This window comes from Lepidochelys kempii, chromosome 1 (assembly GCF_965140265.1).
Source record: "Lepidochelys kempii isolate rLepKem1 chromosome 1, rLepKem1.hap2, whole genome shotgun sequence".
Taxonomy (NCBI): Eukaryota; Metazoa; Chordata; order Testudines; family Cheloniidae; genus Lepidochelys; species Lepidochelys kempii.
The window spans coordinates 225,745,962-225,769,270 of record NC_133256.1 but is presented as its reverse complement, the minus strand read 5'-3'; the positions used below and the strand labels follow the sequence as shown (position 1 = coordinate 225,769,270).

General features: G+C 41.0%; 1 protein-coding gene across 6 annotated transcripts in view; it reads left to right on the top strand.

Annotated features, from left to right (window-relative positions):
• Positions 1-23,309, top strand: part of FAM118A (family with sequence similarity 118 member A) — a 31,978-nt gene that overhangs the window by 1,957 nt on the left and 6,712 nt on the right. For 2 of the 6 annotated variants that reach the window (XM_073316057.1, XM_073316020.1), the window contains exons 2-7: positions 5,800-5,855; positions 8,092-8,344; positions 9,623-9,844; positions 10,513-10,641; positions 10,802-11,087; positions 14,630-14,662. In XM_073316057.1, the coding sequence (XP_073172158.1) occupies positions 5,809-5,855; positions 8,092-8,344; positions 9,623-9,844; positions 10,513-10,641; positions 10,802-11,087; positions 14,630-14,662 (970 nt within the window). In that variant the 5' untranslated portion in view covers positions 5,800-5,808. Of the gene's footprint in view, positions 1-5,799; positions 5,856-8,091; positions 8,345-9,622; positions 9,845-10,512; positions 10,642-10,801; positions 11,088-14,629; positions 14,663-16,623; positions 16,740-23,309 lie in introns of all 6 variants that reach the window. The other 4 variants (XR_012155484.1, XR_012155485.1, XM_073316047.1 and 1 more) reach the window with 4 other exon arrangements.

Genomic DNA, 23,309 nt, shown 5'->3' with positions numbered 1-23,309 from the left:
CACGGTCACTGAAGAAGACTTGACAACATCACCTCTATTGGTATCTTGGATCCTTCAAAGTCAGAATCTGTATCAGGCAAAGGCACAGAGATTACTCTAATAGCAGTGATGAATTACCTCCTTATGGCTATTAAACTCTGATGTAGATTACTTGCTCTTATGCACACAGCTCTTGAGAAGCAGAAAGTTGCTATTAGGTATCATCATAGACTATCAGGGTTGGAAGGGACCTCAGGAGGTCATCTAGTCCAACCCCCTGCTCAAAGCAGCACCAATCCCCAACTAAATCATCCCAGCCAGGGCTTTGTCAAGCCTGACCTTAAAAACGTCTTAGGAAGGAGATTCCACCACCTCCCTAGGTAACGCATTCCAGTGTTTCACCACCCTCCTAGTGAAAGAGTTTTTCCTAATATCCAACCTAAACCTCCCCCACTGCAACTTGAGACCATTACTCTTTGCTCTGTGATCTGCTACCATTGAGAACAGTCTAGATCTATCCTCTTTGGAACCCCCTTTCAGGTAGTTGAAAGCAGCTATCAAATCCCCCCTCATTCTTCTCTTCTGCAGACTAAACATCCCCAGTTCCCTCAGCCTCTCCTCATAAGTCATGTGTTCCAGTCCCCTAATCATTTTTGTTGCCCTCCGCTGGACTCTTTCCAATTTTTCCACATCCTTCTTGTAGTGTGGGGCCCAAAACTGGACACACTACTCCTGATGAGGCCTCACCAATGTCGAATAGAGGGGAACGATCACGTCCCTCGATCTGCTGGCAATGCCCCCTACTTATACATCCCAAAATGCCATTGGCCTTCTTGCCAACAATGGCACACTGTTGACTCATATCCAGCTTCTCGTCCACTGTAACCCCTAGGTCCTTTTCTGCAGAACTGCTGCCGAGCCATTCGGTCCCTAGTCTGTAGCGGTGCATGGGATTCTTCCGTCCTAAGGATGATTTAGTTGGGGATTGGTCCTGCTTTAAGCAGGGGGTTGGACTAGATGACCTCCTGAGGTCCCTTCCAACCCTGATATTCTATGATTCCAAGGACTCTGCACTTGTCCTTGTTGAACCTCATCAGATTTCTTTTGGCCCAATCCTCTAATTTGTCTAGGGCCCTCTGTATCCTATCCTCTACCCTCCAGAGTATCTACCTCTCCTCCCAGTTGAGTGTCATCTGCAAACTTGCTGAGGGTGCAATCCACTCCATCCTCCAGATCATTAATAAAGATATTGAACAAAACTGCCCAAGGACCGACACTTGGGGCACTCCGCTTGATACCGGCTGCCAACTAGACATGGAGCCATTGATCACTACCCGTTGAGCCCGACAATCTAGCCAACTTTCTATCCACCTTATAGTCCATCCAGCCCACACTTCTTTAATTTGCTGGCAAGAATACTGTGGGAGACTGTGTCAAAAGCTTTGCTAACGTCAAGGAACAACACGTCCGCTGCTTTCCCCTCATCCACAGAGCCAGTTATCTCGTCATAGAAGGCAATTAGATTAGTCAGGCATGACTTGCCCTTGGTGAATCCATGCTGACTGTTCCTTTCCTGATCGCTTTCCTCTCCTCTAAGTGCTTCAGAATTGATTCCTTGAGGACCTGCTCCATGATTTTTCCAGGGACTGAGGTGAGGCTGACTGGCCTGTAGTTCTGCGGATCCTCATTCTTCCCTTTTTTAAAGGTGGGCACTACATTAACCTTTTTCCAGTCGTCCGGGACTTCCCCTGATCTCCATGAGTTTTCAGAGATAATGGCCAATGGCTCTGCAGTTACATCTGCCAACTCCTTTAGCACTCTCGGATGCAGTGCATCCAGCCCCATGGACTTGTGCTCGTCCAGCTTTTCTAAATAGTCCCGAACCACTACTTTCTCCACAGGGGGCTGGTCACCTCCTCCCCGTGCTGTGCTGGCAAGTGCAGTAGTCTGGGAGCTGACCTTGTTCGTGAAGACAGAGGCAAAAAAACCATTGAGTACATTAGCTTTTTCCACATCCTCTGTCACTAGGTTGCCTCCCTCATTCAGTAAGGGGCCCACATGTTCCTTGACTTTCTTCTTGTTGCTAACATACCTGAAGAAACCCTTCTTGTTTCTTCTTAACTCTTAACATCTCTTGCTAGCTGCAATTCCAGGTGTGATTTGGCCTTCCTGATTTCACTCCTGCATGCCCGAGCAATATTTTTATACTCTTCCCTGGTCATTTGTCCAATCTTCCACTTCTTGTAAGCTTCTTTTTTGTGTTGAAGATCATCAAGGATTTCACTGTTAAGCCAAGCTGGTCGCCTGCCATATTTACTATTCTTTCTACACATTGGGATGGTTTGTCCCTGTAACCTCAATAAGGATTCTTTAAAATACAGCCAGCTCTCCTGGACTCCTTTCCCCCTCATGTTATTCTCCCAGAGGATCCTGCCCATCAGTTCTCTGAGGGAGTCAAAGTCTGCTTTTCTGAAGTCCAGGGTCCGTATTCTGCTGCTCTCCTTTCTTCCATGTGTCAGGATCCTGAACTCAACCAAAGCCTTCTCTCCGACACCACCTATGTAGCCATTCGTTGACTTCCACGATTCGACGATCTCTACCCAGGCCTTTTCCTTCCACGGGGAGGATGGACGAGAAGACCACTTGCACCTCAGACTCGTTTATCCTTCTTCCCAGAGCCACGTAGTCTGCAGTGATCCACTCAGGGTCATTCTTGGCAGTATCACTGGTGCTCATGTGGAGAAGCAGGAAGGGGTAGCGATCCAAGGGCTTGATGAGTCTCGGCAGTCTCTCTGGCACATCGTGAATCCTAGCTCCTGGGAAGCAGCAGACTTCTCGGTTTTCCCAGTCAGGGTGGCAGATAGATGACTCAGTCCCCCTGAGGAGAGAGTCCCCGACCACCACCACCCACCTCCTTCTCTTGGGAGCAGTGGTTGTGGAACCCCCAACCCTAGGACAGTGCATCTCATGCCTTCCAATCGTCGGAGTCTCCTTCTTTCTCTTCCCTCAGATGTATCATCTAGTCCACTTTCCGCATTAGTACCTGTGGAGAGAACATGAAAACGGTTACTTACCTGTATCTGCGTTGCTGGTACATGAACGCTCCCCTTTCTTCTTTTGGAGGTCACATGCTGCCAAATTTCTTCACCATCCATCTGTCCCTGCAGTGCAGCCTGCTCTGAATCTTCAGAACGTTGTGTCTGTAGAAGCATATCGTGACGTCTGTCCAAGGGAGGATGATGTAGTTAAATTAACCTGCCAAAATGCAGTTCTGGGATTATTTGGGGTTTAAATTGTCCAGAGAAGGCTGTTGGGGGGAGACATAGTTTTGCAAAGGTTACTTTTCAGCATACATCTTGAGATTGTTGCAGTAGGATGGTACTTTGGACCTTAATCTTGGTAAGAAAACTTCTTGGAAGGAGAGAATTCTATCAGTTTGCTATTCCAGGAGAGGAGGGGGGGAATATTTTCCCAAATAAAAGAACAACAAGGGAATAGCTTTCAGGGCAGGCAGGATTGGAAAGAGCAGATTATTTGATGAGTGGAACCAAATGAGACCAGAATCATGGTTATTTACATACTGTCTTTGTGTTTTCATATACTTGATATTTCATTTTTCTAATATATTTTTCCTTATTCTGAGTATAGTGCCCTCAGTTTTAAAATGTTTTCTTGATTCCATAGTCTTGTTTTTATAGCATATTAATTTCAGACTAAATTATAATCTTGGTTGCACCAGTATAAATCTAGAGTAACTCCATGAAGGTCAGTGGATTAATTCTGGATTTACATTGGTTTAACTGAGGGAAGAGGTTACAGCTCACGAAAGCTTATGCTCAAATAAATTGGTTAGTCGCTAAGGTGCCACAAGTCCTCCTTTTCTTTTTGCGAATACAGACTAACACGGCTGTTACTCTAAAACCTTTGTATTTAAGTGAATAAGTAGCTTAAACTGGTTCTGCCCTCCAATCATGCTGTATTTCAGTGAATTGTGTAAGAAAGATAATGACCTTTCCTTTATCTTCTGTGATCTAAGGATTTGCAGGATAGGTTTTTTTGTAGGAGTGTCCAAATGTGACTACTATCATGAGCAAGTTTTGCATGACAACCTGAAATGTTAATTTAAGAGCTATAACAGAGAAAATTGCTTTAGGGCAGACATCTTAGACACTTTTTCTTTTTAATGTTTTCTTATCCTAACTTTTGTTAGGTACTCTGCATGTCTCAAACTAAGTGTTTGTACTAGTGAAACATAGCATACCAGAAAGGTAAAGTTCTTAATTTGTAGCATACTTTACAGGTAAAGTTTCTTAATTTGTTTATGGCCTCCTGCATAACTTAAAAATTATAAATTTGTCTTCAGGGAATGAGTCATGTTCGCAACCTTGAGATGTTTTGGACTGTTTTGTTTTTATTGTAGCAGAAACATAATTTTAGTAATTGTTTAGTAATAGCTTAAGGGCTGGGCTAGGTAATTCTTCAGAACTTGAAATATTCTATAAACCTTCCTGATACCAAAAAAAAAAAAAAAAAAAGAGGAGTCCTTTTGGCACCTTAGAAACTAACAAATTTATCTGGGCATAAACTTTCGTGGGCTAGAACCCACTTCATCAGATGTATGAAGTAAAAAGATACAGGAGCAGGTATAAATACATGAAAAGATTTGGGTTGCTTTACCAAGTGTTAGGTCAGTCTAACGAGAGAACTCAATTAACAGCAAGATATCCAGGGAGGAGAAATAATTTTTGAAGTGGTAAGAGAGTGGCCCATTACAGACAGTTGACAAGAAAGTATGTGTAACAGTAGGGAGAAATTAGTATTGGGGAAATTAAGTTTAGGTTTTGTAATGACCCAACCACTGCCAGTCTTTATTCAGGCCTAATCTGATGGTATCTAGTTTGCAAATTAATTCCAGTTCTGTAGCTTCATGTTGGAGTCTGTTTTTGTAGTTTTTATTGTTGAAGAATTGCCACTTTGAGGTCTGTTGTTGAGTGACCAGAGAGATTGAAGTGTTCTCCGACTGGTTTTTGAATGTTATAATTCATGACATCTGATTTGTGTCCATTTATTCTTTTGCGTAGAGACTGTCTGGTTTGGCCAAGGTACATGGCAGGGGGGCATTGCTGGCACATGATGGCATATATCAGATTGGTAGATGTGCAGGTGAATGAGCCCTGGATGGTGTGGCTGATGTGGTTAGGTCCTATGATGGTGTCCCTTGAATAGATATGTGGACAGAGTTGGCACCAGGGTTTGTAGCAGGGTTTGGTCCCTGGGTTGGTATTTTTGTTGTGTGGTGTGTAGTTGCTGGTGAGTATTTGCTTCAGGTTGGGGGGCTGTGTGTAAGCGAGGACTGGCCTGTCTCCCAAGGTCTGTGAGAGTGATAGGTCGTTCTTCAGGATAGGTTGTAGATCCTTGATGATGTGCTGGAGAGGTTTTAGTTGGGGGCTGTAGGGGACGGCTAGTGTCTTTCCTCCACTTGCCACTCAGATTTGGGGTTAAGGAAAGGACAAATATAACTTTGAAAAAATTGCTTTCTCTCTTCTTGAATCTAGAGGTAGGGCAGATCCTCAGCTGGTGTAAATTGTCATAGCTCCACTTAAATCAATTGACAACTTTGAAATCAAAGTTCCTCTTCTGTAATTACATTAGTTTTACTGTCTGTGAGAAGTCGCACACAAATTGTTAATTTAATAAATTGAAAATGCAAAGAAATGGTCAAATACATCAATATTTAATTTTGGCAGTAATTGTTGCACATTTTTTAGGTATTGCATATATAAACTGAGGTATTAAGAGTTGCTAATCTTTTTAAAATAGGGTTCAGAGATGGACTCAGAAGAAATGACAACCAACAGAAGTGAACAAAAATCAAGGTAAATATAATGGTAACTAGTGTGTGTGAGAGAGGGTAGGACTTCTGTTCTTTGGGGATCACCCACTGAGACTCTTGAGTCAAAGGTAACTGGGAGTGAGGATGAAGCTTTCAAAAATTCCAGATGCACCTTTGTGAAAAGTTATAGATCATAGTTGCTGCTTTAGCCTTCCAAAATTTTTAGTACACTGTTTTACTTTCCTTCCTACTCTTCCTTCCCCTCCCCGCCCCCCACTTATTTAGACTCTTTTAGGTGTGGGTTTTTTTTTTTGTTGTTTTTTTTTTTAAACTATCTATATGAAAACTCAATAAGTTAACAAAAATGTGCAAAAGTCAAGGCTACCAATGAAAAAGCCTCGAGTTAATTACTGTCCATGATGGTCTCCCTTTATATTGGCTGAAGGGCAACATGAAAATAGTTTCAGTACAGGCTATGACAACAGCATGAAGAAAAAAAGAAAAATTATTGGGAGAGAAGGTTACTTTATAAAACTACCCAAAAAATCCAAACTTTTAAATATTTTTTTAAATGTTTAAAAATGGCACCACATATGCTCAAAAGTCTGTAAACATTTGCCTGAGAACAAAACTTTTCCATTGCCAGTATATTTCATACTTGGTTAAGCTGTTAGTGAGAAATAGGTAGCATGTATGCCTGGAGGAAACAAACAATTTGTGTGTGCTGTAGCAGAAAGAAATGTGAGCATAAAAGCAGTATTTTATTTGTCTAAACCAGCTCTTTAGCCACTTTAGTTGTTGCTGTACCTGACGCAATTTCAACAGGGATGTTTAACTTGTTGCTTGTAGATTCAGATAATGTCAGTTGCTCACCCACCCCTAGCAACGATATAAGGGCTGTTTTAAGAGTTAAATATTATAGACCAAATTTAATGTTGAATATTTGTCAAATTATTTTGTTCTTCCACATTATTGAAATATATTCCGCATCTCTATCAGATAATCTTACCAGATTTTTTCTCAAATTTGTAATGTGCATATGATGTAAATAACCAGAGCTTTGTAGATTGTGTCTCTGGTAACTTTGTATTCTATAACTATGTGGAGTTTTAACAGAAAAAAGGGTCTTCAAGCTTGCCTGCTGAAGCCAAGATTAATGAGAAGCTACAAAACTTCAAAAATAAATGAAAAAGAAATTCAGGAAAGAAGAATTTTTCTTTAATTGTATGAAATAATTGAAAATGAGGCTTCCCTCCCTCAGTAATTCTATCTATTTTACCAAGCCTTCTGCATTCAGGGATGATTTTGGACTAATGGAGATGTTTCTTTACAAAGTCCAGTTTTACTTTGTTTTGCGGAAAGCCTCCCCATCAGACTTGCCTGAGAACTCCTTGTGCTTGCTGTTATACAGCTAATACCCAGGGGCAGCTCATGCAGGCAACATTTTGGGGTGAACCTGTGTTTAGAAAGCTTCAGGTGTCACATAGCTGTGGAGGAGATAATTATCATAAACAGAAAACAGCTGAGGGAGGTGTTTAGGGGAAGGGGAGCATGTATGTGACTATCTTTCACACCACAACTGTACATAAATTCACTGTCTGCTGCAGCACTTGATTAACATACAGATGCAGATGAACTAGAACCTTATTTCTTTGTCTCTTTAAAATATTTCAACTTAGTCATTAGGGTCTGTATATTTAGTAGATCTTTCAATGGTACTATGAAGTACAGCTCTCTTAAAAGAACTTCTGAAAGGATGAGTAGGTGGCCCAAAGGATTGAAAATTGGCGACAGATTGTTGCATTTCTAGATTGCCAGTTTAAATCCAGCTAAGTATATTAGTGAGTATAAGCTATTGCTACTTTATAGCTGTTAAGTAAAAGTAAATTATGTGAAATTAATTTGGTTTGAGTACAGTTCTTGATCACAAATCCCAGTTTGCAATATTTGTCACATTAGTTGCAGTCACAGCATACAGGCCAAAGATAGAGTAGTAAGAGGTCTCATACCCATTCTCCCATCCTAGATGTGGTCTCTCTTGATTAGGGCTGAGGTACATTGACCTCTCACTTTGAGAAAGCTTGTTGCTGCTGCTGCTTGGCCAAAGCTGATCTGTTGAGAAACAGAGTATTGCTACTCTAGGGCTGTCAATTTGGCACTTGTTACAAGCACTAATAGTTCACATGGACACACTAAATTGCTCTTCTATCAAAATCCTAAGAAACTATGACAAGATAACATAGTGTGTAGAAAATGTAGATCTTCTGTTTTTATTTTAGGAAGATTTTAAAAAGTCTAATAAGGAAGCAGCCTTGGGATCTTCTTTTGGTAATTGGAACCGGAGTGAGTGCTGCTGTAGCACCAGAAATACCAGCACTGTGCTCATGGAGGAGCTGTATTGAAGCTGTCATTGGAGCAGCTGAACAGCTGGAGGTGCTTCATCCAGGAGACGTTGCTGAATTCCGCAAAAAAGTGATCAAAGACAGAGACTTGCTTGTAGTTGCACATGATCTCATAAGAAAGATGTCCCCAGTGAGTGTGTATAGTACTTATTATTTAAAGACATTATTATAATAGTAGTATTCCTAGGTTTTGAGCCCTTTGGGGGCAGAAAGAGTCTGTTTTACTATACAGTACTTAGCACAATTGGGCCTTGATTTCTAATAGGGACTTGTAGGGGTTACTGCTCTGTGTGTGTGTGTGTGTATTTTACTTGCATTAATTTGAATGTTTTATTTCAAACCTCGCTGAAAGCTGTGGAAACACATTATGCTTATGTTATGATAAGTCAGTCTGTCAGTGTTCTGAACTCAAATAAGAATTTATAGCTTTGCTGACTGAAACCAGAGATTGCACAGAAATGTTGACAGACCTTGACACTATTGATAGCCTTAAGTTGTCACAGCTCCATTCATTTCAAATAAGGAAAGTCCCCACCCATTCAATGTGCATCTATGCCACTGATTTTGAGATTGAGAAGTTTTGTTTGGGAAATCCATTAAAAACAGCCTGAAGTCATCTTCCAGTAGATGCATTGAGAATATAGAGGGAGAATTTCAAACATATATAGAGATATACTAAGCATAATACTCCCATCCCATCCCCTCAGGGAAAATCCTGCATATACAGATGGGCTTTGCAGCTCATCCTAAAGATTAAGAATCTCTGGTTTGATTGAGCAAAAGTGATTTCCTGAGACAAGGACTCTCTGCAAGCACCCCAGACTTTAAATCTAGGGAATGGTAACTAAGAGGCAATGACAGCACTTGTGATTTCATGAAGCTAGGACCCTAACTGTATACAGCTTCTAAACATGAACATCAGCACATTGAATTGCACCTGGAAGTGATCAGGAAGCCAGTGCAGTCTATGGAACTCTGGTGTGTTGTGAACTCCCTCTGGTCTACCCCTCATGGAGTTTGGGCATTAGCTAAAAGATGAGTGGAGCACATTTTAATATTTCCGTTCGGAAGTGGCAGAGGAAAGTTTAACTACAGAAGAGATCCCCACCCCCACCCCCAGGCCTACACATTGCACAAGTTGATTCCTGTCAAAAAGCTTTAGAAAAGTGGATGACCTTACTATATGAGCTGTATAACTAATAGAGGGATATGTGAAGCCATTCAAATTTATCTCTGACATTTCAAACCATATTTTATATACTATAGGAGCTGTCTAAATATGATAACTTTAGTAAATTCCTTTTAAAGAAAAGTATTGGGACAAATGGTTAAGGACCATTGCCATCCTGCTAAAGGCAGTTACAGTACTTACCTTTAACCATACACCATGTTTATTTTTTTTCTTCAGCGCACAGGTGATTCCAAGCCCAACTTTTTCCAGGATTGCTTAATGGAGGTGTTTGATAACTTGGAACAACACATTCAGAATCCTGTTGTTCTACAGTCAATCCTCAGGCTAATGGAGAGAGGCACTATGGTCCTTACAACAAACTATGACAATTTACTTGAGATTTTTGGTCAGCAACAGGGTAAACCTATGGAGTCTTTAGACCTGAAAGATAAGGATAAGGTATGATAAGGCAATGAAATGTCAAGACTTCTTATAGGAGAAAGGAGTTGTCTTGTGCTTTTGCAGGTTTTTTCACTAGTTACTCATTACTACTTAGTTTTCTGTAAAGCTTTTCAGTGAAGTAAAATAATAGCCATGGACAGAAAGTTTTCATTGTCTGGTTGAATAATGTGATACAATTTGCCAGAAAATACCAATGGTAGATTTCTTATATACAGTACAATTCATGTGGATGAAGTAATTGTAACAATCACAAATGTAACTTAATCTAGTGAAGTGATTAGCTCATCACTCATACACTGGAAAGGAAGACTCAAAGATGTCTGACTGGTGTGAAGATTTTTCTGTCTGTTTTATTCTTAGTGTCTTATGTTTTTGTAAAAAGCTAGAATAAGTTTATTTTGGTCAAAAGCAAAAAGCCTTTAAAAGGTTGTTATTTATATTGTATTCTAATAATTTTACAGTCTATAGTTTAGGAACTTCTGTTTCAAAATGTTAGTAGTTGAACTGTTTTTTTTCTGTAACCTGTGCAAGTGGTGGCGTACACAAAGGGCAGAAACGATCAACTGTGCTTTACATGTTTGGGCACTTGTACAAGAAGATAGTTTCCCCTTTTTCAGTAGTATAGTATAATCCAAAGTAAATATTACATGCATGATTTGCTTTAGGTTCTTCAGTGGGCAAGAGGTCATATAAAGTATGGAGTTCTTCATATTCATGGCTTGTATACAGATCCCTGTGGAATGGTGTTGGATCCTTCAGGATATAAAGATGTTACTCAAGACCCCGAAGTAATGGTATGTGTGACTTTTCAAGAACATGCTGTGTTTTGCCAAACTGAGTTTTCCATTTCCTCTTTTGTGTGTGTGAAACTTTAAAAAAATGTTTTTACTTTGACCCATGTGTCTTTGGCCAAATAGTTAACATTTTTTTTTGTGATCTTAATGTTCTTAACAGGAGGTTCTGCAGAACTTGTATCTGATGAAATCCTTCTTGTTTGTGGGCTGTGGAGAGACTCTGCGTGATCAAATATTCCAGGCTCTCTTTCTGTATACTGTAAAGAATAAAGTAGATTTAGAACATTATATGTTGGTGCTTAAAGAAAATGAAGACCACTTTTTTAAACTCCAGGCAGATATGCTTCTGCATGGAATAAAAGTAGTATCCTATGGAGATTGCTTTGAATCTTTCCCGGAGTATGTCCAAGAGCTAACTGCTCAAATCTGCAAGCAGAGGAGTCCAGGTATTTTTGTTTTGTTATGTTATGTTGAACTTCTGTGTGTGCAACTGAATTTCATTCTTAGTATATTCTTTGTACAAGTGGCACTTGATTTGAGATGTTAATCTAATGGGTAGTTATGAGTGCATGCATGAAAATCTCTGCTTCTGATTGACATACAGAGTAGGAGCATATAATAACAAAATTGTAACTGAATTTTTGTACATTCAGATGTTTGGATTTCTTGTAAATTTACCCTTCACTCTGAATTTCCTGCTTGCTTATTGTATTTGCCAGCTATAGTGTGGTTGTAAGGATTTTTTTCCTTAAGTTATTAATGTGTGTTCTCAAACTTCACTTTCATTAAGTGCAGTACTCCAGATTAAAATATTCGGTTGTAGGCATTATGAGTTCAGAGAAGATAGCAAAAGTGGTTAAAAAGCTGTATGGATTGACTCAGTGGGGGGAACAGTGTGAGAACAATTTATCTGAGCATCAGGAAAAAACTCTGTCAGACTGAATAAGCTGCAGAATAATTTTCCAAGGGTAGCAGTGAAGCCTTATTGCATGGGGCATTTAAAACTAGATTAAGGTAAAACTAAAAAATGTCCTGTATGTAATGGTCCAGTATTGGCAGAGAGATGAACTACATTAATTAATCTTTACATCTGAGTCTATGAATTCTGTTTCAATCTTATTGAAAACTTATCGAAGTAATTAGTCTTTTTAAAAAAAAATACAAAAATAAAAAAGGGAGACAGAGAAAAAATATGACAAATATTTTAGAAGTTCTTTTCCAGCAATCTTCTTATTTCAAGTGTTAGTGCATAGATGAGGTTTATTCTACTGTGGCCTTCATCAGGACACTTTGGAGAAATATTAACAAAGGAAACTAACTTTGGGTAACAGATAATTATTTCACAGCTGTTCTCTGTTATGTCTGCTAAACTGTTGTGACTAGAACTCTGTCAACCTGATTATAAAACAGTAAGTTTAAAAAAAATCAAAGTGCAGGTGGATGTAAGTGGGGTAATGATTTCTGGAATCTGGCTAAGACTATATGTTTAGAACAGAGATTAGGTGAGGAGTGGATTTCTCCAAGAAGGCCATTGAAACCTCTAGGTCTTCAGGAGGCTGGGTATGTAGGACATCTAAGAAAACAATGGATGTGTTGTTTGATTACATCCTACTGGGACACATACTGAAAGGCAGATCTTTGCAGATATTGGCTGTAAACTTGAGTCTGTCCTTTAGACGTATTTCTACCGGTTAATGCTACACACAATCTTTTTCTCTTTTTTAAAGGTCTGAACAGTAACTGATGGCTAGTCAGTCAGATGCAAACCAAACATTGATCTGATGACAGCCAGTGTAACATGCTGATTAAAATCTGAATTAAAAGGGAAAATGCCACGCACACACATCAATGGGTGGAGAAACTTGCTGGGGCCAGTGGTGAAAGGGGGACAGTCCCAGTAGCAAGGGAGGAAGACACTCACCAAGGGACAATAGGTAGCTCTTCCCCCTCCCCAGCCCCCCTGGGAGTCTCTGGCACCCAGTGGCCAGCTGGGGAGAAAGGTGCTGATTAGTGACAATTCCCCAGCTCCCAGGATTTAGCCTCTTTCAGCTCCATTCCAGCAGGCCCCACTACCCACCCAAACAGGAATGAGAACGCTGCCTGACAGATGCTGTGGGTCTAGCCCCGGGGTAGGCAACTTATGGCACGAATGCCAAAGGCAGCATGTGAGCTGATTTTCAGTGGCACTCAAACTGCCCGGGTCCTGGCCACCGGTCTGGGGGGCTCTGCATTTTAATTTAATTTTAAATGAAGCTTCTTAAACATTTTAAAAACCTTATTTACTTTACATAAAACAATAGTTATATATTAAAGACTTACAGAAAGAGCCCTTCTAAAAACTTTAAAATGTATTACTGGCACGCAAAACCTTAGAGTGAATAAATGAAGACTCGGCACACCACTTCTAAAAGGTTGCCGACCCCTGGTCTAGCCAGTCGCCTGTTTAAGAGCTCAGGAAGGAACTTTTTTCCCATGGGCTAATTGGCAGAGGACCAGGGAGTATTTTGCCTTCTTCATGGCATCTTCAATCCACAGTGAGTTGAGTAAGAAAGTGCTTAGTACCTAACCGAGGTACTGGGGTGGAGTTGTTTATATGTCACAACTTGCGGCTGGTTACCTGTGTGGTTAAGAGAATAAAATGAATGGTTCCCAGAGGTAAAAGACTGGAATTTTGGTAATGGGCCTTGGGCTCATGATAGGTTCAGACTTTGTGGGCCAAGGTCAGACCTTGTGGCCCTTGAAGGCTGAGGACCCCACCCTGCTGCATGCTGAGTCCCCCTCATGAGGTGCTAGGACTCGGAGAGAGCCGAGTCCTAGGGGGTAGGCTGAGGAGAGCCAGCCCCATGTTATGGGTTGAATGGTAAGGAACCCTGTAACTCTGGCACCAATTATGTATTATATAGAAAGGAGCCCTGAAATCCCCATACTGGAACCAATTAAATGTCTGGTGTGGGAGAGCGTGGTGATGGGCACGTAGCGCCCCTCCCCTGTGTTAAACTTTAATAAAAGTTGTATTCTGCCACTTAATTCCTCATTTTGCTGCTGTGTCCACATCAAACCATTACTGGCAATGACTGCAAGCTTAGACTACAACCTTGCAAACATGCACACAAGTAATCTTGTTAAATTCAGTGGGACTTCTCACATGCGTATGTGTTTTTCAGGATTCAGGCTTTAGTTTGAGCGTGTTTATGGGGCTAAAGAGTCTTCATTTTGATTTTAATCAAAAAATTTAGAAGGAACCCAAACTAAATTGATTACAGATATGGAAAGCAGCTTTTCAGGTTATACAGGTGGCAGTGAGAAATTGACATAACTTATTTGGTGTAATAGCCAGTCTCCTGGGTTTTGATGCAATGGATAAGTGTGTATCACAGCCTCATTTTTGTTTTTTCTCACAAATTAGCAATAGTTAATTGTCACTAAACTTTCTTCAGTCATTTAAGAGAACAGGATCATGAGCTAGTTTTACAAAGGTTGCATTACAAATATATTTGTAACAAGCTGTGCCAGTGCCAAAATTTTGTTACAAACTGATGAAATTCTCTCATTGGTATTAGCATTTTGAGACTACTTTAAATGTTATGTCCCCTGATCAATTGTTTGAAAATTCAGTGTGTTCAGATTCTGTTGTTTGATAGATAGATAGTTCTCTTGATTACTGTGCTACTCACTTTATAGAACTCTGCCTAGGTGTAATACTAGAGCAGTTTCCTGACTACCTTTAAAAGCCAAGCCAATGTTGGATATTGTATAATGATAATGTTGTAAGGTACTTGCATTAACCATGCTTTATTTCTAAAATAAAAGGGCTCGACTCTTAGTAGGTAGCATGCATTATATAAAAGATACAAATATTTCTCTAGCAACTATTTGATCTGGAGTGTCAGAATTTTATTCAAAAGCTATTACAGTTTTTTGTTGTTCTTTAGTTTACTAAAGAATATCCAGACTAGTTGTTCACAGTTGAATTGTTCTCTCTTTCTAGATGCTGATCTAGTGGATAGTACAACACTGTTGGGTAAAGAATATTTTTATAATACAGTTTTCAAAAGTAATAATGGGTGAAGTCTTATTCAGACCGTAAATTAAGTAAGAGATGACAGACATGATCACTGCAGAGCTGTGATTTGGCTATGAAAATCTCCTTGATTTTGAAATGTATGTGTGTTCCCTAGTTTTTTCCCCCACAAGTTGCCTTAGTGGTAGATTACTGTTGTCTTTCAGTTGCCATAAAAGGCAGACAATTCATGCTAATCAGACCGATTTAACCTTTGTGCAGTCTTAGCTTGCTTTAAAACTTGTCACTTTAATTTGCCAACCACCTATACTCCACCCTTTTGAACGCTTTCCATCGTATAGCTGGGACTGAACAAATTTCAGATTTAGGTACTGAGCACTGCTGCTGTTTTCTTCCCCCAAACAAATGTTGTGCAGTACAAGGATTAAATAGTGAATCTGAAAAGGCAGAAAACCTCAATCTTTAATCCTGCCTATTGCCACTTACTTTGATCTTCCCTAGGCCTCCTGTTTGTCAAGCAAGTCAAAGATGGTAAAAATCTGTTCAGCATTTGCTCATTCATGGGTGTACTCCCTCCTTATCAGAGATTAGGACTAATAGATTTAAACATATGATATAAGGGAGTTAATGTTAATATTAAAACAACACCATCAACTTAAAATTGGACTTCTGAGACTTCTTTAACTGCTATTGCTACAAATAACATCTAAAATTAACTGAAAAAGTAGAGTAAAATTCTCCTGTTGGTTTACATTGGACATTTTAAAGTACTTTGTGTCTAATTACTCATTTCCCATTATTTGTGTGGGTCTTTCATGCTGCAAGCAGAGAGAAAACATTCGAATTATAAAACCAGACATTGGCAGGGAGGCTTAGGGACAAGTGTAGGATCTAAAACTGTGTTTAACTCACCAAACTAACTAGATTTCATGCTTGTGTTCCTTTCAGATTAGTCACTAAATCTGTCTTTCAGAAGAGAGCAAACAAAGGGCAGTCAGAAACTGAAAATATGAAAACAAATCTTAACCCTGGTCCATATTGCACATTCACTTATCTCCTTGTAATAACTTAACCACCCAACCCTATATCACCAGCAAACTTAATACCCATCTTGCTCACGCTTTTTGGAAATATCCTGTATGGAGGTAAGAATGGTTCCTTAACATAGGCTAGTAGCTTTCCAAGAAACAAGTCTCTAGGCTCTGGGGAGAAGGATGTCCTGACTTTAAAGGGACAGCCTCCCTCTTACACTCAAGAACAGAAGCAGGTGCTGTGATGTGTAGTTCTAAGCAGCCCAAAGCAGGAATCCCTCTAGTGACTGTGGATCCCAGAGTTCTAAAGGGTAGTGTGCTCACTGCAGGAATGGAGCTTGTCATACAATATCACTGCAAAAGCAAAAATTTTATTCCTTCCGCTTTTCTTAGCCCAAATAGTGGGGGCCTAGTTTAGGTCCTGGTGTCCATTGTAATGATGGAAATGTCCACAGGTGCCTCAGGTCCAGAAGAATCCCTCACTCTGATGAGGCTGTGGAGGGAATATTTGACATCCTCTGGCCAATGGTGCAAACATATACTATTGGTCAGTAAATATTATTTATTTACCTATTCATAACTTTTCCTTCTCCCTTGTGGGCACCTGGTGCTCTGTGACCCATTATAATAGGGTTATTCCTTCTCATCTGAGAATAGAGGGCTTTTTTTTTAAGTGTCTCTAATTTCACAATGTATTGCCAGCAGGTAGAGCTGTTTAGAGAACTGACTGCCTCTCTAATTTCCTGGCCAACTACTCAAACTGAGAAGACAAACTATAAAATCTGATTGCTAAACACTATGGAAAAACTATCCTGCTTAGAGACAGGCAATCTACTTAACCATTTATTATACAAATGGAAATGAAGACTTGCAGCAAAGTAGGATCATAGTATGAGGAAATCCCAAGATTATTTCCATCTCTCTCTGCAGGAAGGATTGAGAGATTTCTCCTTCAACTGGAATTTAATGCAGATTAGGTGATGCCCTGAGTGGTGGTCTCCTGGAGCATCAGGTGGCCATTTCACAGAAGGAAAAGTTATGGGTAGGTAAGTAAACTACTTTTCTCCCCAGTGGGCACCTGGTACTCTGTGATCCATTACAACTGGGAAGTACCCAGAAGTAAAACACACCTCCACAAATTAGAGGGAAACTTAAAACATCAAGTAAACAGGAAGTGCGAGTGTGCCACAAAGGTCCTATTGTTGCTTTTCATATGAATGATAACCAAATTCAGAGGGAATCTTAAGAATAGAGAGACCACCTTCTTAACTGTTTGGAACTATAGGAAGTAATTCTGATGAGCTTCTTGGGACAGCCGGTTCCCTTGAATTGAATGGGGCCTATCTGAGCTCTCTCCGTGATAGCAGGTGATCTTGTTTCCCATTTTGGAAATTCCATTTACAAATGAGGGTAGAGTACAGTGGTGCATCCCCACCATGGACAAGTTTCCACATTCAGATCCTGTTCTATAATATGAGTTCCTGGAAAGCAAATACTTGAGTTCCCAGAAGAAATGCAAATTGTGAAATCTTTCATTGAGCAACTAGACTAGGACCAATGCCTGATAAAATGCCTAGAGGTGGGCCAGATCCTGAGAGGGCACTGAGGCACTCTTCTGAAAACTGATGAAGTAGGGGGACTGGAGCAGCTGAAAGGTCTGGTCAGTGTATAGCTGTTATCTCAGAGAGGTGGGCTATCAGCAAGTCATTTATGTTGTAGATTGGCCATCAGAGTTAGCATCAAACTGGAGAGAAAACAAGGAATGGGAGGGAAGCCACACTGCCTGGAATTGGAAATATGTCAGCAAAGTACAGGTAGCAAATTGGCACGTGGGGACAAGTTTCATTGTAGGACAAAGAAAATACTGAGAAAAATCTTCTCAGAAAGGCCTGAACTCCATGTAGTACTAGGCCTTGTATACTGTAAAATGATTACCTACCTGTAGTGTAATTGTTCTTCAGTATGTGATGTGGGTGCAGACAGGTATTCTACTGAGATGTGTGTGCACCTAGCTCAACAAAGCCAGATAACTTTACATAGCAGTACCTGTAGAGGTGGCACTTGTACCCTCTTGCCTTTGCCCCTCTCATGGCTATATCAGGGTAGTGCAGCCTCAAATCCCTTCATTTCCTTTGCACTAAATGTGAAGAATAGAGACGCCAATGGAGAGGGGACAAAGTTGGGTCATGGTCTATACATCTGCACCCACACCTAGAAGAACAACTGCAGTGCAGGAAGGTAACCATTTTTTGTTCGAGTGGCTGCAGACATGTATTTCCTTCAGGTCACTAGCAAGTAATACTTGTAGGAGGTGGGCTCAGAGTCTACCTAAATAGCATCTGCAGAACTGTCCTCCCAAAGTTTTCATCTGACCTGGAAGCTGCTGTTATAGCATGATGCTTGGTAAACATGTGTATGTAGGACCATGTAGCAGCAAATATCCAAATTTGAAATGTCATTAAGAAATGCCACTGAAGTCACTTGAACCCTTGTTGAATGACCCTGCAGGGTGTGGCCTGAGCTACTCAGTAAGCTGTATTAATTAATGCAGGAGGTTATCCACTTGGAAATCTGCTGTACTGCTGCTGGCTGATCTTTCATCATATCTGCGAAAGAAATGAAAAGCTGCTTGTCATTGAAAAAAGCTTAGTCCTTGCCTGATAAAAAGGCAGACACCATTTCATGTCTAAGGTATGAAGCTGTTGTTTCTTAGGATAGGAATGTGGCTTGGGAAAGAATATGGGTAGGTAAATAACTTCAGTTTAGGTGAAATTGCAAAACCACTTGATTTAAAAACTTCCAATGTGGACTCAAGTATATTTAATCCATGAAGAACTATGTGTACAGGGGCCCTGCCATAAGGGCCACTATTTCACTGACTCTCATGGAAGATATTGCAACAAGAAAGGAAATCTTCTGGGAAAGAAGGGACAAGGAGAAGCATCTGTGAAGGCAGCCAATGCACTGTTAAGATCCCACAAAGAAATAAATTCCTTCCCTAGTGGGAACAGGTAAATGATATCCTTCAGAAATCTTCCTACCATAGGGTTTGAGAACAAGCTCTGCTTGGATTGCTGCCAAATAAATCTTTAACAAGCTAAGAGATAGCCCTGAAGATTTCAAATGTGGCAAGTAGCCTAACATGTCCTGAATAGGAGCTGACTTGGTGTAGCCTGATCTATAGTTTATTAATACAAATTCCCAGTTTTACTTTGTGGGTTGATAAGTTCTTCTCCCAAGATCAGGCCCAGTATTTTTAAAATTATTATATAGTTGGACACCACGATGTGCACAGGTGCAACACTTGCACTACAGGAACTTTTATAATTTAAATAAATAATTTATTAATACATTTAGCAAAGTCTTATACACTCTAACTCAGTAGGGTAAATAGAGATAATACAGAAAGTACATCTGAACAGCCACACTTTCACCATTCCATGTAGACAACTGGAAATGTTAGCTAGTACCTTCCTCATCACCAAAACCTTCCTCATCTTCACCAGTGGCCATCATTCTGGGCCCTCCCAAGGGCTACATTTCTCTCTCTTACTGCTCTCCCAGGCTGGGATGCCACTTTTATAATATGTTACACTGACGTTATCATGTCTAATGCATATTCAGTACGGGTTTCTCCACTTTTCCTTATTTGTATTTCCTCCCCTTACTAATGTTAAGGTGTCCTTCTATAGGTTAGTGTATTTATGATTTCACCCCATTATTATATACATCAGTTTGTTACCATGCATTCTTGAGGTCAGATGTTCGTTCAAAAACCTTCCAGAAGCTGGTGTAAGTGCATGTTCTGTGGTTGGCTAATGTCATTATGGACAAAATTCCCCCCCACCCCTTCTATTTCCCCAAAACTTATGAGTTACTTAAATTTATCTATGCCAGAGTTTGTAGGCCTCAAGCAAACTGGCGAAGCCAGTGTCTTACAGGATACAAGCCTGTAGGTTCCTTGCATTACTGCTGAATATAATAAAGCAGAATATACTGCAAAGCAGAGATTAGAATAGAGGGAAACAAACCCACTGGGTTGAATTCCTTTTGATGTTGTCCAGATCAGGAAAATCCTTCCGCTTGGCCAAATAAGTAGACCTCGTAGATTATTTTCTACTGTGAATCAGGATTTCTTGAACTGCTTGCGAACACTGCTCTTATCCCCATCTAAGTATGCACCAACCGCATTGCGAGGTGTAGTCTGCTCAGCACTGGATGCACAACTGGACTGTGGTGTCAGTAGGTCAGGCAGTGGAGGAAGGGATCTGGGAAGTCAAACTCTCCGATTGTGGAGGTTGAAGAACCAGCACTGTCTTGGTCAACCAGCATAGTGAGAGTCATCTTGGCCTGGTCCAGCTTCAACTTGAGGATCACCTGAGAAATGAGGGCAATAGGAGGGAACACGTACCTCACAGGCCCCATCCATTTCAGATGAAAGCCTTCGTTTAGAGACCTGGATTGCATCAGACTTGCGGATAAAATCGGCAGCACTTCCTATTGTCCTCTGTTGCACACAGGTTGACCAACAGAATACCCCATTCCCTGAAGATGGACCTGACCATGCTGCTCTTCAGGCACCACTTGTAGTTCTTGGAGAAAGTCCTACTGAGACAACCAGCCAACTGGTTTTGCAAACCAAGTAAATGTGAGGCTGTGAGCATGATGCCTTCACAAATGCAGAAGTGTCAGAACCTTACTGCTTTCTGACAAAGTTGCCTGGAGTGAGCTTCCTTCTGCTTCTTCACATAATATATAGCAGTGGTATTGTCAATAAGTATGTGAACTGGTGCTCCCTTGATCCGATCCCAAAAGGCTTGACAGGCATTGAAGGTGGCTTGAAGTTTGAGAGTGTTGATATATAAAGATGCTTCCTGTTCCGACTGTAAACCGTAGACTGTGTGATGATCCTGTATATGCCCCACAACCAGTTTTGGTTGGAGAATGGGAAAGAGGACACCCTGACATAAATTGATCTGATTTGTCCACCACTGCAAAGAGTCCAGTGTCTTGATACTCCGATAAGCCTGTCTGAAGTGTGGTAGCTTTGGCAAAAAAACAACTCCAACCAAAACTGGAGAGGCCAAAGACAAATCTCGCATGTGGGAGATGCATGCAGCCACATGGCCTAGCAACTTCTGGCATACCTGGACCACAGTCAAAAGTTGAGACTGGAGGTCCATACACAGGCATTGAATATTCTGGATTCATTTAAATGGGAGAGAAATTCTCAAATTCATAGCCTAGTAGGGCCCAGAGAACTTCTACTTTTTGAGCTGGAATCAGCAGTAACTGTTCCCTGTTCAAAATCAGTCCTAGATGATTGAAAAGGTCCAGTGTGAAATGAACCTGTTCCTTGGATGTGCACCTCTGCAGCCAGCTATCTTGAAGTAGAAAGATGTGAATTCCCTTCTTTATAAGATGTGCACAGCAGTGGTGGCAGCCTTTGGTAAAGATGCATGGGGCACCTATTAGGAATCTCAGGAACTCCATGTGGCTTGGGAGAATCACCACATGAAAGCAGGCATCTTGGAGATTGAGTGTGGCAAATCAGTCGTCATTCAAGGCAGGAAGTATCATAGCTAGATTAACTATGTGAAATTTGATGTATTTGTTGAGACCACAAAGATTGAGACTGAACGTTACCCCTTCCTTGGATGTGGGAATAAGGAAGTACCGGGAGTAGAATCCGCTTCCCTAATGCTGCAGAGGGACCTTCTCCACAGATCCCAAAGGATCTGGACTTGCTGAAGAAGCAATGACTCATGATGTAAAGGAACAGGGTAGGAGTGTGTGAAAGTGGAATGAATAGGATTTGAGTGGCATAACCCAGTCCTAGTGTTTAGGACCCACTTGTTTGAGGTTATTGAGCCCCAAGCACTGAGGAAGTGGGTCAGCCTGTCCCCAAATAGGGAAGGGGGGAATTGTATGAATTCCTACAACTGGTGTGCAGCCCTCAACGGGCATGTCAAAATGACTGTTAGCCTGTCTTTCATTAGCTGCTGGCAATCTGTTGGAAACTAAAACCTGAGGGTCTTCTCCGGTGAGGCTTATGCTGCTTCTTGGAAGAGTCGTGTTGTCTCATGGAGTAGGAGGCCTGTCCAAAATATGGTTGGGGGTACTGGTTAAATTGTTGCTGACTCCCATAATGGAGTCTTTTAGCTGCTGGGGTATAAGCACCTAAGGACTGTAACATGGCCCTAGAGTTTTTAAATGAATAATGTTTCATACACTTTATCAGAGAACAGAGATTGTCCACCGAACAGTAAGTCTTCTGTAGTTTGTGCATCAGAAGTAATACCAGAATTCTGCAGCCAGGATGCCCACCTCAAGGTTATAGCAGAGGCCATAAGCCTGGATGAGGTGTCCGTCACATCAAGTGCTGACGGCAGTGAAGTCTTTTCTATTAGACAAGCCTCCCCCAGAAAGCTTTAAACTCCTCCCTAACATCCTCTAGCAGTTTCTTTATAAACGAATTTGGATACCTTGTTCCAATTTAATAAAAACATCTTTAGATGAGACTGTGTGCTGATTAGTGATGCACATCTGCAAGGACGAGGTGGAATAAACTTTTCTGCCCATTAAATCCAATTTCTTGGCCTCTTTATTATTTGGGGTAGACTTATCTATCTTGTCACATCCTCTTATTTGCAGCAGTTACCACAAGCAAATTGGGAGCAGAGTGTGAATAGAAACACTCTACTCCCTGCATGAGAACATAGTAACATTCATTGGTATGTAGGCATGTTCTACAGGGACTTTGCTGACTTCAACAGCCTCCTTTATAGGGAGGGCTACCTTTCCTGGAACTGAAGATTGCAGAATGACCAGCAGTTTCTCGGCATTCATGTGGATAAACTCAACTTGGACGTACACAGCTGCAGACAGTCTCCTTAGAAGGTTCTCTGGAACTGGAAAAGATGAGTCAGGGATCATGGAATCATCAGGTGAAGAGTATAATGGGGTGGAGGAACAGGAACCCCTTCCTAAGTTAATGGTTATTCCTCCTGCAGTATTGGTATTTCTGCTTCTGCCACATCAGCCTGTACCTCCTTTCCAGGTAGGGCTGATGGTAAACAACCATATGGTTCAGTAATCTGTGTCGAGTGAATTGTTTACCTGGATCTCAAAGAATATGGGGTACTCCACAGATGCCAGTGTGGAAATGAGTACAGCATCAAAGGCCAGTGGGCACTGTGTGCCAAGCACCCTGTCTCCAGAATGATCTTGGTACTGATAATGGTTCTTCAAAGGGGATCTAGAGGATTCGCAAGACTAGGCTCTGCGAGAGGATGGAGAAGATTATGCTGATCCTGACCTCGAGTATAATGAGCCGCCCAAATAGTCTGCTGATAACGGTGGAGCAATCCCTACAGTTCAGTGCTGCATCAGAATTTTGGCCAGTACTGAAGATTGCACCGTCACTAATCAGGTACTCAAATTGTAACCACGTTCAGCACTGGGAAAAACATCAATTCCAGGATCACTGTCAGTGCCGAAGGGGAAATCTGTGTCAGATCGGGAGCTGGTTACATAGATGTTGAGCAGGTTAACAAAGTGCTAGGTACCAAAAACAGCATTGGTACCATAGATGGAAGCTTGCCTCTCTCGTAGAC